Consider the following 23,163-nt stretch of genomic DNA (forward strand, 5'->3'; position numbering starts at 1 on the left):
TTTAAGCGTGGTCTCCTTGTAACTCTAGTTTTCAGACTAGGGAACAAACTCGCTTGGAGATAGATCTGGTGAGTAAGGCGGACGGTCAAGGAGTTCAAACCGTAATTTGCGGATTTTGGCCATAGCAACCGTTGAGGTATAAGTGGTCTAGGTGAAATATGATTTTTTGTGCAAATGTTTTCCCTCAATTTCTGATGCGTAGTATGCTTCCGTGTTTTTTTTTCCTTTTTGAGGGTAATCGATTAAGTTGATTCTATGGCTATCCCAAAAAAAAAAAGTTTTTGGGAACCCCCGTCGCAATCCCGAGCGTTCATCATCTCTTAAGTTCTTACGGAAATGTTTAAATTCAGCTGCCCAAAATTTCATTGTAGTAAATGACGGTGCAGAGTACCCATACGCAGAGTGGAATACAACTCTAATTTTCGCAGGCGTGTTATCAACAAATATTTTATAATAGCTCTATACTCCATTTTTTCCATTTTCACGAACACACGAAGATCACTAGCTTTTAGTAACTAACGACTTTAGGGTGAATTTTTCAAGTGACCCCCATATATCGATTAATCGATATATGCTTTTGTTCCCTCTATCTATGCACTTAGCCAGAGTGATATATACTATTGGATACGTCACAAATAGAAACCATTTTCAATCATTTTGTAACTAGTTGGTTACTTGAAATGTGAAATAAAATTTTTGGCTGATCCTCAGAGTTTCACAACAATTTATGAAAATAATTATAATTAGAATTAAAATAATTGCCTACTACAAAACTGCAAAAAAATGCAAGAAACGTAATTTGCTTAAAATTATTTTTTCCACTAAAGATAATAAAAGTATTCATTGCTAGCCAGCTCCATATTATTTATTTTTGCGAAATTGTGGTCCTCGTTACCCGGCTCTCCGCCAGTGAACTAATTGAAAAGTTTAAAATAGACACACAGTATAGTACTGAAACCTCGTATTATGTGTACCAAATTTCACTGGTAAATCAACTGGCACATTTAAAAAAATTATAATACATTTTTGCATTTTTCTTGGGATTATTTAAATTTTTAAATGAGCACGTTGTTAATATCAAAAACATCAGGAAAAATGATTCCTTACATTTTGGAGTAACTTCTCTAAAACTGCTAACTAGAGGGTGGGAAGATAGCAGCATTCTCATTAGATCGTTTTAGAGGCGAGACATTTTCTGAGTGTTCAATTCTTTGAGTCTTCTTTATTTTGAACTTCTTCGGCTTCCTGCGACTGTCCAATTACCACAATGCAGTTTTTAAATATCTCTACAGTATGCACTAAAAGTTTCTAAATATAATTTTTTTGTTTCTTCTGAATATTGCTTAAAATTTTCCAAATTAACTCGATCCAGATGCCATTGCCACAGAAAATGAACACCAAATTTAATTATTAAACTTTCATTCAAAGCTGTTATATCTCCACTGGGCAGTATTGCCATCATTAGGGCTTCGACAACCTGACTTAGGCACTTTTACTTTCATTTTTCTTTGGATCTCCTGTTTTCTTTTTTCTTTGCTTCATTCTGTGAAGTGTCGAACTCTCATCTTTTATATGCCATGATTGTGCTGTTAAGTTTTATGTGATGTTCAAAAGAAAGAATCCTTTAATTGCATGAAAATTGATGAAATGAAACTATAGGAAGTATAGGGAAAAACATTATGCAATTAAACAAAAAACATACATTTTCTTATTTTATGTTTTATTTGGTAAGTTTTGTCTTTGCATTTTTTTTTTCATAAGACCGTTTCCAAATAAAAACAAAGAAATCTAAGGCAATGCATAGCGAGATAAAATAAATCTAATGGGTTGCTGGCACTTCTTAAGGCGTCCGTCGTCATTCTAAATTTATTTCGTTTAAAATGTTGGAAATCACCACCATTCATCTGCACGCATACACAAAAACGTTTGTGTAGGTTTTCGGTACACCTATTAAGAAGTTCTGGTTGCCCATTTAGGGCTCCAACTTCTCGTATGCTGTTTTGCATCTCCAAAATGGTTGCCGGCTTTCTTCTATATACTCTCGATTTCAGGAATCCCCATAAAACGGTGCCAACGGGAGTAAAATCTGTACTGTTAGGAGGCCAGAGTATTACAGAATTATTTCCTATTGAGACATTGTATTTATTTTGTAAATTGTCTTTTACGTCTCATTGTGATATGATGCCTCGTCCTGTTGCCATACTATATTTGGAACAGCTACAGGTAACTCTTCGATGTATTCTTCTACTCGAAGGAAATCGAAATATCGATCGCCTGTCATATAGAAGTCTAGAATAAATAATTAGCGACCAAATTTTTTAATTGGCAAAAATTCGTGGTGATTTTCGCTTTTCCAGAAATGTGTGTTTTTTAAATTAGTGGGTGAAACCGAATTAAATGACAACACACCTGTAAACAGTGTGCTGTGAATAAAATTAGGTGATTCTTGAATTCGATCTAACATAATGCGGTAAAACTCAAGACGTCTCTATTTGTCTTTATCTGTAAGACGTTCAACTATTGTCAACTCATAAGCGTGCATTTTATGTGTCTTTAAAATCCGCTGGATTTTAATTTTACGTAAATGCGTGTCACGCTTGCAATCTCGATGGAGGAATATTTTGAAACTTAGTTTCTGCAATTCAAATTAACACATTTTAATTTCAGTGTTAACACTATTGTATTCTGACATTGAAAATATAACAAGACATCAAGAACTTGGTTAACATTACAAGGCACTCGCATTTTTTTTCTTTTGATTAATCCGCACATTTTTCAACCCACTATAAATTTTATAAAATGTTTTTACTTGGCCGTAGCCTGATTTAGATTACATTTTAAAAATACCCACAAAATATCTAATTTTTCCGCTTGTGTACATATTTTAATATATAATAACAGTTAACTACGCCAGTTTCAATGACTAATTTGATATTTGAAATAATAGTTAATGACTTCGTTACATCCAATATTTAAAAAAATGCGAGATATTTAAAAAATAACTAAACTAACTAAAAATAAACCTAACAATTCAAACATATTTGAAATTAGGAGAAAAAATGCAATCGATTTACATATTCAAAAAAAAGGTTTTTTAAAAAAATATCGTCCTGTCTAAATTTGACTGATAAAATTGTTATTTTATATTTTTGATTGCCGAACCGGTTTAGGAAAAATCCTTTGGTCATTTAAACATTCTAGGATAAATATTTTATTTATAATGGGACATTCATTAGACATCACCGGCGAAAGCGTTAATTGACTATTTTACGCCAAAATATCATACTTGTTTCTGATTTCGAGTAGAACCGGCAACATAGCAAAAATGTACATCAGGGCCGATTATGGCCATGTACCAACTTTCACGACATTGCCTATTTTGTTCCTCATAAAACATCTAATGGGCGGAACCCGTGGGAAACCCTGTATATTTATTTTTCTACATAACATTTGACTGAATTAAAAAAAAAACATCATATATAATTCGGGCATAGGATGGCTCTTGGTTTGGTTTATTTGCCCTCTGTGCTTCGATTTGGTATAATACGACCAAAAATATAGTGCATTTATTGCTTTTACGTTTTAAGTATTTTACATTACAGATGTTTATTCTGCATTATCTGCATTACTTGAGATGGACCGTAACGAATATTTGTAAAAACTTGAAATATGTATTTGTAAATGGTCCGTTTTAAAATTGGTTAAGCATTGATGCTGCGGGGTATTTTCAAATAAGCAGATGCGTTTATTTTAACATCAGGTGATACGTATCGTTTTAAGGAGTTTAATCTAAATTGCAATATGTTCGTATATATTACGGAAGTATTTGACTGTAAATCTTCCAGTAAGTAAGCATTTGTGTACCTGATTCTTGAGCTTCGACCATGCAAGGTTATTTTCATTGGATAGTTCAAAGGATATGGCTGTTAAAAAATAATCTTTTTGGTCTCATGCGTTTATCGATGAAAAACATTCTTCTTCTTGTATTTTTGTGTCTTCTACATAGTTCTTCGATTTGTAAACAACAGTCTTATTTAAGACCATAGATTATATTCGCGGTAAATAAAGGTAAGTCGTAAGAATAGAGATAAATATTTATTGGAATCTTACAATATAACTTTTTTTAATACTGTTTAATAATGGGACAGTCAAGATGAAAGTGAGGGAAGATGCTGATACTTCGCGTGTTTTTGAAGAGCAACACGCAGATCTAATTGGGCTTATAAACTGAATAGCGTTTTAACCCTAGAAGTACTAACAGACATAAACATTAGTTGTGCCGAGATTCGTTGTGTACTTTTTTGAAGAAAATGGATTTTCATTTCGGAGTTGATCAATGAACTAGATGACGACTGTAGCGATAGTGACTATTTTTTAAGTGACTGATACTTTATTATTATTGTATTTAATATTTTGAATATTAATAACGATACTATATAGAAATGTTATGAAATAGAACGTAATAAATTGTTACTTTGTACAATTTTGTTAGTGTAGGTAGATAAATTCCTAGGACGGTTCTGGAATGGTTACGGGTAAGGGTTAATCACGGTGTCGCTTGTAAAAGCACTATATTTCTGGTCGAAGTATAAGCGTTATTGCTCGTTTCCGTTGCAAATTGTTTGCTAATTCGCAAACAGATCCTCTCTCATAGTAATTTGCGCAAGCACGGCGTACTTTCCTTTGTCAATTCGCCGCTATCCGCGTATAATCAGCCATACTATCCCGGTGCGGAAAAAAATCGATGGGAGGGAGACACGATCCCACTTTCAGGCGTTGGTACCGCCTGAATTCGACGACGTTCCGATATTTCCGTCTTGTTCTCTCGCTAATCCGTACGTGCGCAGCGGCAACCCGGGCCGCGTTCACCACCACGGACCGAAGATTTTAATATCACTTGGTTTTACAATCTCGCGCGAGACATTTGTATATAAAACTTGTAAATTGTGTACGGTTTCGGTCGCCGTGTTTGTATATAAACGGATCCGACGCCCCGTAAATATACAATATTTGTGTATATATACGCACTTTACATCGGCGCGTATCAAATGTTTGTCGATTAAATTGTTTATAGTTTATATACGGGCGAGTTCTCTCTCGGGTAAATGTTTAAAATATGATGAAGGAACAGCAGTTGGTCGAAACTGGCGCAGTAGTCAGCCAGTCCTCTCCCGGGTTCAGCATTCAGCAGCAACTCAATCAGCTCCAGCCTCACCACCAAGGCGTCATCTTACCCAACGACGGGTCGCCACCGAGCGTCGCTCCCAATGTATCCCCGGACAACGGAGCCGCCGACGCCGACAATAAGCCCTCATCGTCCGACAAAAAGAGCGGGATACGACGCCAAGAGAAACCGCCGTACTCCTACATAGCTCTGATAGTCATGGCGATCCAGCATTCGCCGACCAAGAGGCTCACTCTGAGCGAGATCTACTCGTTTCTTCAGCAGAGGTTCCCGTTCTTCCGGGGCTCCTACCAAGGCTGGAAGAACTCCGTCAGACATAATTTATCCCTGAACGAGTGTTTCATCAAGCTGCCCAAAGGGTTGGGCAGGCCCGGGAAAGGCCATTACTGGACTATCGATCCTGCGAGTGAATTTATGTTCGAGGAAGGGTCGTTCAGGAGACGACCGAGGGGATTCAGGCGGAAATGTCAGGCTATCAAACGCGAGTATCATCCGGGCACGTTTTTCGCCAACAACATGCCGTCGATGGTGAACCAGACGGGTTACGATCACCAACCGCTGGTACAAACTCAAGATTATTCGACGTGTTCGTATAACACGCCCTCGCCGCAAGTAAGTTCGGTATCCGGCTCGTACGCGAATTACGATTACCCCTCGATGTACCAGCAACAGTGCGAGAGAGATTGGAGCTCGAATTCAAGCCTGCTGCCGTCTTATCCGGACGGTACAATTTCTAGTAGTTATCTGAAAGCGCCGCTTAGCCCGATGCCGGGGAGTCAAGATACTCCTCCGCCTCCAGTGGATAATTACTACCAGTACGGGGTTATTTCTACGTCGTCGGAAAATCGTAAGTATTATATACTCTTTTGTTTTGATAGACTCGAAGTCACTACACGTTTCTAGGTAAAGTTGTATAAACATCTATGGTCTATTTTAGCAAGATATAGAGTAATAACCCCTCATTATACCCAAAGTGACCCAACGGATACCTAATCCACATTCATTGTTTGGCGTTGGCTTCGTTGCAAAATTCTTTTTAACTATTCACCAATACTGAAATTAGTGTATCAATGGCGTGCATTGTATTAAAACTAACTTAGTTTTTTATTAAACATTATACAGCAGCTTTCTGGTGTCATTTAATCAATGGCTGGATCAAACACTAGCCTATGCGCCCATATAGGTAACGAAAACTAACCTGTAGATAACTTCTTTTTTTTGTCCAAGATAATGTTGGAGCCTATATGTATGCGTGGCCACTAAATCTGGCGGCATTTCACCAAAATGGTCTTCAGAAACATCCGAAATAGAATTTATTACTTTACTTTTATTTTCACTAAACCTATTAATTATGACTAGAAAAGTGTTATGGAGAAAAACCAAGAAATTAAACAAAAGTAAATACAAATGCAATCTTCAAAAATACAATAAAGCCGCACTTAAAATCGCCACTGCCAAGTTGTTAACACACTAAGAAATTAATTAAACCCCATCTCCAAAACTGCAATAAAATATGACTAAAAGAACTGAAAATTTAACCAAAACTCATTTCAAACTCTTTCTTTAAATGTCATCAAAAGTTACTAAGAAACTAATCGATACTTAGTTGGGAATCTAACCAAACTCACCTATAAAATGTTTTTTGAAAACTTGCGTTTCTAGACTACTTATTATTATTATAGACCCATAGTTGCTGTTTTTTATTCCACCGCTAAGGCATAAGTATTTTTTTTGCATGCTACGAATTTGTTAAATCAGAGCGCTTCATTTTAGATAACTTCAATGTTTGGAAAAATGAAAACTCCAAAGCCATTGTATGCCTAAGTGCGTCTTAAAACTGTATTAGGAAAATAAAGCCCATCATCCAATATTACTTACTTAGATAACAAAATCATGTCTCGCTGGTTTTTCTTATTTTTCTATTTTCTCAAATTATTTTTTATTTCTAAGTTCTGTTGTAAGTTGATTTTTAGTAGGTTTGCTTATATCTTCTTGATTTGATTTGAACTTGAAAAACTAACCAACAATTTTATTGTTTATTGGATTGCTAAAAATTTTAGGTTTATATTTGCTCTGATAAAGTCACACATTTGTCGTTGCTACGCTAAGTGTTTCAATATTAATATATAAACATTTTCTAGTTCTAATAAAATAAAAAGTTTTATTCCATAAAGATCCAAACCATTTTGTATGTTTTTATGGAAATTATGCTCTTTGCGGAAATAATTTTAACTTAAAAAATCCTTGCAGCAATTTCTTTGGTTTTCTTCGTTTGGGTCTAAAAAATGCCTTTTATCATAATTTTATTATCAATGAGTTATTATTATTATATTTTAATTACTATTAATAGAACTAAATATTTTTGAAAAACCCCTCCCATTCAATTTGATGCAAATTTGATTGTCTTAGAGACAAAAAGATCAATTTTTACGGTTCCATTTAGAATTGTCCGTTTTTTCTATTACAAATCAGTATTTATTCCGATAAAAATAGGTCTTGTCCTCTGCTCAAGGACTTTGGTCTAAATCCAAATATAAGGTAAGGTTAAAATGAGTTACTCGATATTGTTTATGTTTCTGCTGGTTGCTCTGCGAAGATACTACAATAGGTGAAAATTATAAAGTCTATTGCTTCGAATTAGTGACAGGAAACAGGATTTTAATAAGTCAATCAAATTAACAGTATCTCAACAGGTTGACGTCGGTACATCAAAAATGAGTGCAAAAGTTCAACTTTCTGCTAGAAAAAAAATAATTGAAGCATGTTCTATACTAAAAAACACTGAATATAAACGCTTCTTACTCTTCACTGCATTGAAGTATTGTTTGGAGTTTAATATATGAAGCGTCCATTAGCCTTAACTTCAAATAAAAAAAAGATGATTGCACTTTATCAAAAACAATAATTTTGTGTTTATATGTATGTATCTTAGGCATCATCAGCAATCAGTTAGATATTATCCATAGTTACCATCGTTCAATGGATAAAATTGATCTCTTGTAAAAAATAAAAACGGGGGAGCTTTTATTCAGATATTGACATTTTTTAAAGCAAATGATGTCCTCTAACAACTAGCCCACCCTATATAATTTTTGATCGTTGCGCTTACAACAAAGCACTTATGACTGGCTAGCTGGCAGCTCGCAGGTATGGTCTGTTCATAGATATAAGAAACTGACCAATTGTTTTTGAATGGGATTATCCAAGGGTGGTCATTAACATACAATGCAACAAGATTATTACCTAAAGTTTCGGAATTTAAATTCAGGTAAAATTGTAGTCCGTAATAGAAAATATTTTTATACATACCTGTGTTTAATGTTCTTTGGTTTGGTATACTACTTAGTTTAAGTTTATTAGTAATCAGTCTTATTTCGTGTGTAATACAGCGTGTGTTGAATCGTGTGCGAATTATGCAAAATATGTGCGAGTCTAGTGTATCTCAAGAGATGCTCCCGCCCAAATGTAGAAAACACTATTCTATAGGGACTAAGGAAGTTATAAACAATGTTTATTTGACTCTCATTGAACGTGGTGCCAGGAAGCAAGCATCTTTAGAAGAAACGGCCACATTGACGAAAATTCCAACATCAACTGTATGGAAAATTGTGAACAATCCCATTTCAGCGAGGAAAGAAAGAAGCGATGCTGACATTTTTTCGAGTGTAGATGAAAGTGCTCAATATATAATACGGCGTAAAATTTACCAGTTATACGAGGAACAAAGCGTGCCTAGATTAGATATCTTAATTAGGAGGCTTGAAAAAGATGTATCCGGTGTTAAATGTGGCAGAACTACCTTATGGAACTGTATTCAACCCATGGGTTTTAGATTTCAAAAAATTGACAAAAGACAAGTTTTAATGGAATCTTTTAGAATTCGGAAATGGCGACTGGAATATCTAGAAAAAATTAGGATTTACAGAGAACAACAAAGGGAAATTATTTACTTGGATGAAACCTGGATCGACACTTATGATACACTGGAAAAGGGTTGGGTTGAATCAACTGATAAGTGTAAAACAAACGCGACATCAGAAAGAGGTAAAAGAATAAATATTTTGCATGCTGTCTCTAAAGATGGTTGGATTCCAAATGGACTTTCTCTGTCTGCGAAAAATATTAAAGATTCGTCTCTGGATTACCATGAAGACACCACCGCTGATTTATTTGAAAGTTGGTTTAAAAAAGAACTAGTTCCAAACATTCCTCCTAATAGCGTCTTTGTAATGGACGATGCAAGTTATCACAGTAGACAGTTGACTAAAACCCCTTCCTCGTGTGACACAAAAGCAACAATCCAAAAGTACATGTTTAATAACGACATTTATTTTCACGAAGATTATACCAAAAAGCAATTAATTGAGGTTCTACAAAGCTTGAACCTACAAAAGGAATATGTCTGTGATAATTATGCAAAAAATCGAAGGCATACAGTTTTAAGGCTTCCACCTTACCACTGTATATTTAATCCCATTGAACATGTTTGGCACCAAATGAAATCTGCCATTCGCGATAACAATGTTTTTCCCCGTGTTAACTCCAATGTCCTCAAACTTATAGAAACCGAAGTTTTTAATATTCCTCCACAAAGTTGGGCAAATTCTGTCAAACATATTGAAAAGGCAGAACAATCGCAAATAATATAGAACAAATAATAATTAGAACAGGCGATGATAGCGATAGTGATACTGATATATTATGTGAATAATTTTAATTAATTTAAGTAGGTAATAAAAATAATTTTTAATTTTATTTTAGATGTAAACATAAATACATACCTAAATAAATAAATATTGTTTAGTATCTTTCCTAACCAAACCCCAAATAATTAAATTTTAAGTAAAGTACGGACCTGTTCGGTCATATTTCATTCTTACAGCTTGCCCGGGTCTTTCCTTAATTCGTATCAGTTAGTCACTTTCTTATATCTATGAACAGACTTTACCTCAATCCTTCTGCCAAATGTGAGTAATAAAAGACGTCGGAAATAAACCGGTAATAAAATGTAAAAAAATAACGCAACAAACCAATAGGGCCCTACCCAGTTTCGAATTGCGTAAATATAAGACGATTTTCATGGGATCGTAACTTTCGGACTATTTCCTCGGCCACCCACAATGTAACGCATTACCATGTTAAAATGTCTTGTCATGTGTCATGTTAGGTCGACCTTATCGGATTACCTTGTCAACATACTTGATTGCAGTAAGCGCCGGTTAAGAAAACAAAAAGCGAACGTTAGGAAAAAAAAAGATCCGCGCTGCTTCTGTACATGATGGAGACCTGGATATATCGGAAAATATTCCGCCGTGCCGGCAAACTACACTGTTTGCTGTTATTTCCGATTCGAAAGCGATACCCACCTTTTTAACCTGCAATTCATTTAATTTTTATACGGAAAATACCTGTACAATATAAATAACTATTAACAATTAAAGCATTTTTTACTACAAATTAGATAACAAAGACCAAAAATTTTTGAAAGTTGATTTCTACCTGACATTTGATTCTGTATAATTTAGGCTTCCTAAATTTAAATCTGATAAGTATTTTCCTGGATCACATAAGGTTTTTTTTATCAACATTCTCTTCTCAGATTTCCATCTTCTATCGAAGGTTGAAACTGAATATAAACGCTTCTTACTCTTCACTTGTTTGGAGTTTAATATTTGAAGCATCCATTAGCCTTAACTTCAAACAAAAAAAAGATCATTGCACTTTATCAAAACAATAATTTTGTGTTTATAGGTATGTATCTTAGGTATCATCAGCAATCAGTTAGATATTATCCATAGTTACCATCGTTCAATGGATAAAATTGATCTCTTGTAAAAAAATAAAATCGGGGGAGCTTTTATTCAGATATTGACATTTTTTAAAGGAAATGATGTCCTCTAACAACTAGCCCACGCTATATAGTTTTTGATCGTTGCGTTTACAACAAAACACTTATGACTGGCTAGCTGGCAGCTTCCAGGTACCTCAATCCTTCTTCTAAATGTGAGCAATGAAAGACGCCAGAAATAAACCGTCAATAAAATGTAAGAAAATAACGCATCAAGGCAATGCAGACCTTGTTGACAACCGTTCTAAATAGAATATTTTTCGCCTTCCGACACTTTGTCTACTTCGGATCTTCCCCTTGGTCCCCTTAACGTTTGAGATCTTTTCAGTCCACGATATTTTCAAAATCCTTTTGTAACACGAGAGATCATATAAATTAGTAGCACCGAAGCATTCTCACACGCAGTATCAAACTCAAGTCCCTGTTAGTAACGAACTGTTTAAGCCTGACAAACGCTGGTAGTGCAGTTTCAATTCGTGCTTTTATTTCTTTGGTTTGATCCATGTTTGTAGTTCTCTATGTTCCTAAGTACTTGTACGATTCCACTCTTTCGATGTTCATGTTTTTTTACCACTAAATGGATATTTATTAACGACCATATGTTAAAGTTGATCATTAGACCGTATTCATTGCAGCATGTATTTATTCAATTGATTAGGTTCTGCAAGTCGTCGATGCCATCTGTTGTAATAACTGTACTCTGTAGGAATTGTGCCATTTATGAGCAATTGGTCAATGCATTTTAGAATATGGCTTCACTGTGAACATATTTTAATATCTTCGGTATATTGGTCTTCCACCCAGACCTTAGCTGTTTGAATCAAACACATTTTATCAACATTAAAAAAAAAACATTAAAAGAGTTGATAAATGCAAATCTCGGTTGATTTAACAATTATTTTGATTAATACACGAACAAAAACCGAACCTAAAAAATTCTAAATTAAATAACAAAGTCTCAAACAATAGTTATGTACATTTATTTTTGGAAAATATGTCCCTCTTGGCCAAAAAACTTCGTTTTTTGGATATCCTTGTATATCCCACCACCGGATTGTTCCTTTTTAATGACTAGCCAGTAATCTACCATCATTTCAATCCATTTCCATTCCATCGACCTTGATAATTGCGTTCCATAAGAACCTTTTTCGCGGATGAATAAATCTAGTTTGAAGAACATTTTTTGATCCGGGAGTTAAATTAACCCTTTTTGGCCAGTTCTTTTTCACCCAATGTTGCTGTTTCTACTGTCCCAATCACACAAAAAACAAGGGTATATCCTGACTGCTGACCTAGGGGAAGTCCCACAATTTTCAAGTCATCACTATGCTTCTTGTAATTGATATTCTCAAGGAGCAGTTCCAGATTCTTTCATTTGTACAGAGTGAGCCGCAGATACATATCATAATATCATAAATACCAAATAAAATTTTTGTTGGCCTGTGTAATCGATCAAACCAAAATATTGTGTTTCGTCAATCCTACCATAATTTGATAAAAAAGCGGTACCGTGTAAAACAAAGGAAATATAAAAAAAATGCTCTGCATCTGGACAGTTATAAATTTTGATCGAAGGTATTTGCGCTTTTCCATTTTTCGAAATGCTTTTTTCTTAGCGATTGTTAACTGTTGTTATCAACAACTTGTTGTTTTGTACTTTTTAAAATAATTTTTTCTACGCCCCACTCTAAAATTATTGTGCACAGATTAGGCATAGCAAAGTGTCACTTTAATAATTTAGATTCACTAGTTATGGGTACTACACTATTATGCCACACCGTATATTTTGGTAGATGGTTTTAAATATAGAACGTGATATATCTATTTACTTTATATTTTTCTATATTTGCAATTATGCAATTATGTTGGAAGCCAATTTGATAATTTCCGGTACTTTAGTCAGAGGTGGGGAGCAATCGCATTTTTTCAGTAGATTTTCCCAAATGTAATTCTAGCGGTAATTGTGGCGACGTCAAAAAACACGTTGAGAAAGTTTTTCGTAATTTTTTGGGCCTAGTAAAATCTGCGATTATTTTGATTTTTTACATGATGCTCAAAAGGTAAATCCCAACCGAAAATGACATCCAGGTTTTTTTGTTGTTCTTTATTCAATTTACATTATTCTTTTTATTTTTATCAATTATTAGAATTTTAAATCTTACATTTACATTTAGTAATTTTTCTTCTAGATTCTTGAACATGAATGATTGTAAATTTGTTATTATCAGTTTGGTTATTTTTGCTACCGTTTAGGATTTTTTTTTAAAAAAATTAACAATTTGGTCAACGACATTTGCTTATTGATAGAATACGAATACAACGCCAAATATAAAAGTAGTAGTATTTGTAACGAGTTTTCGTTACGGGCACCAATTTTCAGAGACAGTTTTGGTTAGTTTTACCAGATCGCCCATTAATAAAGGAGGCCGGTCATATCTCAGGAATCGTTAGTCCTACAAAAAAAATTATAGGGCCAAGAGAAAAAGCTGGAAATTATTTTCAAGTTCATAAAATGACCGATATCAAAATTAGTTTTAACGTAATATACTCTAGATAAGGAAACTTTTTTGTTTAAACTACTTTTTTCTATCCCGTCAAATTAAGGGGGGTGGGGAGGAAGGGTAAAATATTTTTATGATTGTCTCGAAAATTTCAAATATAATGGTATAAATATTTTTAGCTAGGATGAAAGAGCGTAAAAAAAACACAGAAAGTAGTGGAAACGGCATATTAATACCCTTTTTTGCCTTTGAGATATAAATGAAAATGTGTTTATTAAACATATTTTTCAACGATGGCGTAGTAATAGTACCAGACGTGACGTGGGATGTTTATATTTTCTACTGGAGTTCTATTTGATTTTGTCCTAATTTATCCATAATAATCGCCAATAATCAATAATAGTTAAAAAATAAATCGTCAGTATAATTTATTAATATATTTCATGTATTGTCAATATTGGAGCAAAGTGTAAAATAACTAAGTAAGCAGTTAGCCTCCCAGACATCAATTTATTGAGGTATTTTTTGAATAATTCTTTCCAACCTAATTTTCTCTCAATTATGTTTTATATATCAAATAAAATAAAAGTAATATCGAACCTTTACTATAAATTATCATCCCGTCATAATATGCCATTTCTTGGTCATCTCTAATACTGCTTCTATTATACTTACATAAAAAAGTATTTTTATTTATATCTCAAAGGGGAAAACGACATTGCCATCACTTTTCCACTACTTGCTGTGTTTTTTACTCTCTTTCATCCTAGCTAAAAATATTTATACCAAAATTTTCAAGAAAATCATAAAAATAGCTATTTTTGACATGAAGCGCCTCCTACCGACTCGTAAAAGAATTATTATCATGATATTGACATGCCAGTCGAAGCTCCTATAAATAGTCTTGAACTTAACTAAGTTCGTCGAAATCGGATAAGCCAAAAAAAGTTATTCAACTTAATTTCACGAGATTGAAAAAAATAGTTCCAACAGAAAAGTTTCCTTATCTAGAAGAGCAGATTACATTAATACTAATTTTTATATAGGTGAATTTGGAACATTTTTGGGGAAACCCGTTTTTTCTATTTTACAGTAGAGGCTACGCCCCCTACCGACCATTTTATAGACTTGAAGTTCCTGAGATATGGCCGACATCCTTTATTAAAGGGTCACCCGGTACATTATGGAAAAAAAACTTCATAGGGATGTTGGCCCCTGCTTAAAACATAAAATAACCCAAAAATTTTACATTTACGGGTTTTCTATGGGTGTACATTTTATCCATGTGCCAAATCACAATCGCTGCAACTTTTGGGCATTTGTAATTTTTAACATTTAATATCTGAAATAACAAAGTAAGCCAATTTTCAATTTTTTTGAACAACTGGCACGCCCTAAAATTTTAAGCCCTGGATCTGATGCCGGAATCTTAAATCTCATTTTACCTTTGAAAACCTTTGTTTAGATGGTCGCGGAATATTGCTCCCGCTATCCTGAGATTATTCACTATTTTCCCTGTTTTCTTCGCCAGATGTAATAATAACAATATTATTTAGGACGCTATGTATGTATTTCAAACTGTGGCAGATCCTTGCGCTTTCTATCTGAGCTAAGAAAATTTTTAATCCAGGCCATCGCTGACAGTAATCAGATTTGGTGGTCGTATATTATATTGGCATGATTAACTATACCAAATGTTAAGGTTTTTGAACCTGAACCAAAGTTGAAATTGATTCATGTAAATATAATAATATCAATAATACAACTAATTATTCAGGGAAAAATCCGAGAAAAAAGAAGTGTCGGAAGGCGAAAAATATCCTGGCTGAGAAATCTGAGGGATTGGTTCGGATGTAGCAGCACCGAGCGGTTTAGAGCGGCTGTCAACAGGGTCCGCATTGCCATGATGGTTTCCAACCTTCGACAGAAGGTGGAATTTTAAGAAGAAGAAGAATAATATCAGTTATCATTTTTATTAGAAACGATCCCAGCCTAGATTTGGATATCTAGTTACGGCCATGTAAATTAAAGCACCCTGTCCGGGCAACGGTTTGGCGGCTATGTAAGTTCTCTTGTCTTCAGACCATTTGCACATGAAATGGTCGTCGTCCACCTTTTCTTGGTGTTCTGCACCAATCCCCATGTCAGTTGCAGCGTCTAGAATGGCCTAAAAAACTTCATGGTGATAAAACCGCCACCCCCCAAGGAGAGTAATTATTTCGTAATTTGAATATGTATTACTATGGATAGGTTTCTATTCTCTATCAAGTTTCTCCGAGAGAAAGCAGAAAACAGTAGAATATGACCATATTTTTAAAATGGGTTCGCAAATTTTGATAGGACCTATAATCACCTTGCTCAATATTTCCAAAAGATATTTAAAAAAGGCGTTGCGATTCTTTTTAACCACGGGATCGTCGGACTTGAGCCGGCACAATTTCCCGATCCATTTTTTGCAAATCTGTTTGTCAGTCCGACTGCTGAGTTTGGAAACGAGGTTCTTCGCGATTTGAAGATTGTTCGCGAATTCTTCGTCGTAGATGTCGTACACGGGACGTTGGTTTGCCATTATTTCACGGTAATTTTAGCGTTTCGTCCATACGAGTGACGTTTACTGAATGACAAGTGTCAGAAACGCAGAGATAATTCAAAAGTCAATTAAAATATGTTCAACGTCTATAACACACTCAATTTCAGCCTAAAATACATTAGAAGTTAATATCGTAAAAAATATTTTTGCATATACAGGTATAGTCGGTACTATTTGTGATGGCATAGTCAGAAATAAAATGCCAAACAGAATTAAATATATTGTTGATCTTGCTTCCACTTATACTTTAATAAATATTGTTCCGCCCTAAATGTTTATCTGATTTATGCAAAACAGCCGTTACTAACGGTTATATTACTTGGGAGTAATTGGCATTTATTAATTTAATTAGTACTTAGTCTTTCCTATGTAACAATAGATCAAGGTGTTCTTTAATGATATGGAAATATTCAAGTAGGTGAAAAAATATGATAATTGTCCGAAAACGGTGTTCATGCAATAAAAGTTAAAACAATACCAAAAAATTGTAAAATAAAAAATATAAAGATCCTACCTTATAAAATATAATTTGCCATGAGTCAATACACAAGTAAATCGTATTTAGTTTGTATTGGAAATGCTACTACCAGAAAATGATCCTTCGTCTACATTAATTGTTTTTCCCAGTATTGTTATATTAGATTTTCTGTGTGTTAGCTTTGGTTGGTGACCTGCCTTCCAAAACTACTGCATTATCATTGTGCGTTGCCTCACTTATTCTATGACATTAAATATACAAGAAGGCAATCTTAAGACTTGATGACCCATTTCAGCGATTATTTCGTTTTTGACAATTTTTAACAACTGGACCATTTGGGCCATTTTCTGGGTAATTAATCCGCTTACTGCGCAGCCAATTGATAATTTCTTCTTTTCTTGTCGATGCATTTTATAGACTTTCACTAAGTCTAGAATGATAGTGTGCATTATCCGTAAGAATTAAAGACGGTCTTTCGAGTTTCGGCAGCAGTTTTTCAAAAATTCGACCCTACTTTATAGTGGAAACTACAGTAATTATCCGGTAATTGGTGCTGTCTCTATGGAGAGTACGACGCCGGGACATAATAAACAAAGACATGGGTTTTGCATTAGTATACGAGTGGCAGCAGTTAAAATACTGGTTAAAATACTGAGGCTCCTTCTCTTTTGGTTTTATGACCGACTATGCCATCACAAATCGACCGGGCAAAGTAACGAATCCGTCCCTGCCTTCATTCGATGAGTCGTTGGGTTCTGTCCGCAATGAATAATAATTTCCTTTGTTCCAATACTCCACGAGAATTTTTACAACTCTTCGATTTGTCAAAAAATGTTTGGGCAACTCAAAATTTCCGGTTCTGGCGTGGTTCCATGCCGTCTTGCAACGAACTTGATGAATTCGATAGATCGGTGGTTGTACTATGATGAGGCCATGATGAGGGTGATTCAAATCTGGATGGTTTTCACTATAAAAGGTTTTCATATAAATCAGAGCTTATTGTTCAATATGACAATATGGAAAAATACACAGAAACACATTAGGACCCAACCATGGACAGCAAACACAAACGAGGATCCAAAAGAACCGCCAAGGATTTTTTCTATCTCGAAGCCCAACTCTTGAACTGAATTAAGTTTATATACTGTGAAATACGTTTTCTTATCGATTTACGTCATTCTTATAGTTCTTCGTAGTATAGTCTACTTCAATCTTCATCATGCTGGCTTTTGCCCGAAAGTATGGAAGTTACCTGCCGACGGCACCAAAACTCGGGTCCTTAAAAGTTTTGGTAATAATATAATTTTTTTTATTCATTTAGGTGAGTAATCTTATTAAATTGCACTAAGAACAAACAATAACATGAAATATATGCAATAAAATTTAAAAAAACGGAAAATAAAAAATATAATAATAATATAACTAAATCTAATTCTATTTCACTATTAGAGTCGTCATTGAGATTAATTATAAAAAACAAAATTTCGTTTGAGATACCAGGAGTTTACAGCTTTCCGTGGATATGAAGCAAAGAATACACAAATATCAATTAAGCTCAAAGAATATGAAAGAGCTTGAAGATTACGACAAATAAACGCATCAGCAGTTGTCAAATACAATCACGAAACCGATCATAAAATTTTATTCGATAAAACTAAAATTCTTTCACGTAAAAAGTTTTTCTACCAATGAACAATCCGAGAATCTATACAGGTGTATAAGCACCCAAACAATTTTAACCGCGACTCAGAAGGTTTGTGAATAGTATTACACTAGCCTGTGCACTTAAATTAATATTTATAATAAATTATGTAATAAATATACCACAATAATAATATGCGTGTTTAACCAATATTTTTTGTTGGTTTAAGAGAGAAAAGATTTACAGTTTCCTTTAAAAGTTTTGTTTTAATGAACTTCTGATTTTGCTATTATTTGTTACAACATAATCTAGCACCAGGTGTGTGTGTTATGCCCAAAATTGCCACGAATTAACTTAATTAGTTTGGTAATTGACATGTTATAGCGGCGTCAATAGTATATTATGCAACAAGTGCGGTAAACGGCATTTGACTCAGGAGTTTATTTGACACGAGCGGAGCGAGTGTTTAATAAACGAGTGAGTTAAAAAGTTTATCGAACGTGTTGAATACTAACACATTCACTGACATGACTGTCAGAATTGACAGATGTCAAAATTCAAAGCGTGGGAAATATCTCCGAAAACATCCGATTGCTTCCAAATTCGTGCGTTAAAATCCCGGAAATGTTCGAAGGGGCTCGGATTCGTGCGAAAGGAAACTGACGTGGTAAAGTGACGCTTCCCGCACGCTAGATCGGTGGGTAAATAGGTATTTTACAGACGGGTGTAGAAAAAATTATTTCTGTTTATTTGGTTTCATTTTGCTTATTAGGGCGATCTTTCATAGCCACCGGCTAGCGTTAGCTTTAACACCGGAAACAACCATCAAGCTGTCCAGCTTGATATGGTTTCGGCACGTAGAATTCTGCGAACTATCGTCATAAAAGCCCCGTATCAAAATGTTAATGGACTAGCTATGGCCGTTTGCGGCATATACCGCCTGTTATTAAAAATAGTGAAAGCAATAACGGATCGAATTACTTCGGCTTTTTCTGCTTTTATCTATCTAATCTAAAATAATTAATAATATTTTTCTATCATTTTTACCACATTACAATTGCTTCAATACCAAAAACTAAAGAACTAAACCGCATGTCCATTTTTGTATGTTTGAAGTCTGTTTCAAAATGATGCGGAGTAAAAGGATATGGGTTTCGCTTCAGTACGACCAATTTTAAGGGTAGTGAACTTGAGAGTGAAAAATTAAAATCGTTTACGAGGAAAATACTTGAAAAGTATAAAGCAGTGCGCTGCATGGAGCAGAAAAAGTATATTGATGAGACGTGAACTAATGAGGGTTTTGTAATACCAAAAATGTGGAAAAATAAAAATGTTTGTAGTGCCCCTCAAGCTTTTATAGAAAGCTGGTCGAAATACCATTTTCAAGAAGAATAAAATTAGTACACATTGGAGGCGAAAGTGAATTCCTACGTAATCTCGAACTGAAGATAATCACCAATACGTTTTGCGAAGATCAATTTGATCAAATGTCGTAATCCTTCATCTACTGGCTTACTAGCAAAAATATTGGATTTGAAAACAAAAGATAAAGAAAGAACTGTTAGTTTTGGTTAGTTTTTGTAACAACGACATCGATGTAATAACGGAAAACAAAACATTGTATATTATCGGAAATTGTACATGGCGTCTGACCATATTTTCCCAAGCACTCTTTATTTTGTGGTGCAAACTTTTGTAGTTTAGAAGCCAACCGTAATACCAAGTGTTGCAATCTTTGCTTGCTTTGATAGGAAATCATCGTTCTACTGAAATACTCAAATACTGTAGTTTGTCTATATGTTTTAAAATCAGCATAAAAAAGCTGAAAAATCGGCATTTCAGCTTGCGTTTCGCCTAGGTTCCTCGACAACTAAGACTGTGCTTAAAGTTTTAGTGGGCCATTGGATGCAGCTTTGAGGAGGGTAAACCCAGTATTTATCACTGTGCGATCTCTCCAAGGTTTCGGTGGCCTTCCTCATTACTTGATGTTAAACAACTTTTTTCGGTATAGTAAACGAGGTATATATCAGTTTCAGGACTAACTCGATAATACCTTTGTTGTACTACACAATGTTGAGTTTTCTGGGCTAACGTCGGTGAACACTGGAGTCCCTCAAGGCTCCATTTTTTCTTTCTAAATCACCTCGGATCGCGGTTGACGCAGCCTTTGTCTGGTTTAGACAATGATGCGTTAGAACAAATCTAAAAAAAACAAGTGCAATAAAATAAAAAACATTAATTTAAAGATTTTAAAAGATATATTAAAAATGTTTTCTCTCTTATTGTGTGTTGAAGCCTACAAAAATATTTAAGGTCTGATATGTAGCAAAGGTAGTGATCTAAATATTTTAAAATACCTGTTTATCATATGTTTCTGAAAAATTTCTATTATTTGAGTGCTCTTTGTTGTGTATTTTTCATTTGATATTTCTTTGCTATTCATATTCTTTTTCTTTGCTATAATGTTCTTCTAAAATTGTACAAACATAGTCGATAAAAATCTATTCTATGCTATTCTAAGGGGTGTTTTTTTTTATGTGTAGAACTTTAAGTTACAATAAAACAACGATGGATTATTCGATCGACATGAATTTTATTTATCCGAAAGATAATCTTGTGGCATTACATTTTAAATATGATTTCTGGCATATGACCGCCACTGCTGGTGCGGATGTAGTCCAATCTTGATGTCCAATTTTCGATGTCGTTTTCCAACATTTGTGCCCATATATCGGCAATAACACGGCGAATGTTGTCTTCCAAATGGTCAAGCGTTTGTGGCTTATCCGCTTATCCGGTGTTAAATCACAAGATCTTGGAGGCCAATTCACAGGTCCAAAACGTGAAATTAGGCGGTCACCAAACGTGTCTTTCAATAAATCGATTGTGGCACGAGCTGTGTGACCTGTTGCGCCGTCTTGTTGAAACCACATCTCCTGGACATCATGGTTATTCAGTTCAGGAACGAAAGAGTTAGTAATCATAGCTCTATACCGATCACCATTGACTGTAACGTTCTGGCTATCATCGTTTTTGAAGAAGTACGGACCAATGATTCCACCAGCCCATAAAGCGCACCAAATAGTCAGTTTTTATGGATGTAACCGTGTTTCGACATACACTTGAGTATTAGCTTCACTCCAAATACTTCAGTTTTGTTTGTCGACGTAGCCATTCAACCAGAAGTGCGCTTCGTCGCTAAACAAAATTCGCTTATGAAAATCGGGAACAACGGCAATCTCGTTTTGGGCCCATGATCGTTTGGCTTCAATTCTTGCACGAGTTGGATTTTGTAAGCACGTAAACCAAGATCCTTCCGCAAAATCTTCCATAAAGTGGATGGACACAGATGCAATTCCTGTGCTCGATGGCGGATGGACTCATTCGGGCCTTCCTCAATGCTCCGCTCTACAGCAGCTATAGCTTCTTCTGTACGCACCGTACGGCATGTCTGGGGATGCGAGTTATCAATAAGAGTAAACGTGGTGTGAAAACGTTCCATGGTTAATCGAATTAACTGCTCTGATGGACGATTTTGTACGTATTCCGCACAGAACCATTATTTTCGAAATAAAATTGCACTATTTGCAAGCGTTGTTCAGGCGTGATTCTATTCATGATGAATTGCCAAACCAAAATGAGAATAAATCACTTGACAGCTGTTAAATGGGTCGCCATCTTGAACAGTAATGTCAACTTAAAGTTCTATACATCGAAAAAAAACATCCACTACAAGTAGGCAAACTAACCAACATTTGATGAACTTTACAAATGCAATCGTGCATAAGGAATTAGTCAAGATAAATTGATCAGGTATACCTACTAAGAGCACTAAACAAATGGATTATTTAGAGATTTTTAAGCTTTGTTAATTCCGTGATTACCACTTTACACGTTACTTATCAAAAAGCAACCCTTAATAAGTTTGTTCGGAAATAAACAATAAATGACAGATACCAATATAGAATCGGTCTTAAGGACATAATTCATTAACCTGTTAGACTGTGGAACGATAAATTAAACCCGTATTCCTGAAATTCATAAGAAATATGTTACATTTTCTCTTTTTGTTTCAGTGATGAGGGCCTCGAGCAACGGGATGCAACCTCAAACGCAGTGTGAACGGAAGCCATATCTGACCCCACCTCACGGTGCCCCTTTGCAGTCGACGATTCCCTCACCGCCATCTTCGAACACACCACACAACTTTTACGAAACTTCTGTTAAATATACCATGTGAGAAACAAGTAGGGTAAAATTGTTGCACCTGGGAAACGAATGAAAGGGTATTGAATGAAATGTTCGATATTGTTTTAAATAAACCAAAATCTACCAAAGTACCCCGGAATGGTTTAAATAAACGAAATTCGGATATTTCTAAAAAATCGCTGTTTTCGGTTTTTGTTTTGCCAAAGTGTTGAGGCGCGAAGTTTTAAGTTATTTTTTAGGTTTTATAAGTCGAAGTTAGGGAGATTCTTTAAATTGTAAATATGCTACCCATACAGCTATCAGACCAAAAAACTCTGTAAATATTTTACTGTGACATGTACACATAAAAATAGATCAGTCGTAGGCATAGGTAGTTGTACCTTTAATAATTATCAGGTATTTATGTGCCAAATAAAACTCTAAGTGATGAACACGTGTATTTCTTTTTGGTTAGTTACGCTTATAAAAATAAGAGTAGTTTTACATTATTTTTTGCTTAAAGCTTAGAGTTTTTATAAACCAAAATTGTAAAAAAAAAATAAATACACATTCACTAAATGCATACTAAACGTACTCATTAAATTTGTTGTTAAGTAAGTTTATGAAAATACACTCCATGGCTATTTAAATTTACTTTGTACCTGGTGGTCCATTAACAAAGGACGCCGGCCATATCTCAGGAGCCGTTAGACCTTCAACTTAGAAAAAAA

At 34.7% G+C, this 23,163-nt stretch overlaps 2 protein-coding genes across 2 annotated transcripts; one reads left to right on the top strand and one right to left on the bottom strand.

Annotated features, from left to right (window-relative positions):
* The first annotated feature begins 5,002 nt into the window (after nt 1-5,002).
* LOC132707162 (forkhead box protein F1-like) lies at nt 5,003-22,870 on the top strand. The gene is made up of 2 exons (XM_060678886.1): nt 5,003-6,032; nt 22,321-22,870. The coding sequence occupies exons 1-2, from the start codon at nt 5,117-5,119 to the stop codon at nt 22,482-22,484; spliced, it is 1,080 nt and encodes a 359-aa protein (XP_060534869.1). The 5' UTR covers nt 5,003-5,116; the 3' UTR covers nt 22,485-22,870.
* Nucleotides 15,501-16,156, bottom strand: LOC132707770 (uncharacterized). Its single transcript, XM_060679711.1, has 2 exons — nt 15,888-16,156; nt 15,501-15,701 (listed from the first exon to the last, which is right to left on the bottom strand). Exons 1-2 carry the CDS (start codon nt 16,101-16,103, stop codon nt 15,510-15,512), a joined length of 408 nt encoding a protein of 135 aa, XP_060535694.1. The 5' UTR covers nt 16,104-16,156; the 3' UTR covers nt 15,501-15,509.
* Nucleotides 22,871-23,163: the final 293 nt, after the last annotated feature.

This window comes from Cylas formicarius, unplaced genomic scaffold (genome assembly GCF_029955315.1).
Source record: "Cylas formicarius isolate icCylForm1 unplaced genomic scaffold, icCylForm1.1 PGA_scaffold_9__14_contigs__length_23061073, whole genome shotgun sequence".
Classification (NCBI taxonomy): Eukaryota; Metazoa; Arthropoda; class Insecta; order Coleoptera; family Brentidae; genus Cylas; species Cylas formicarius.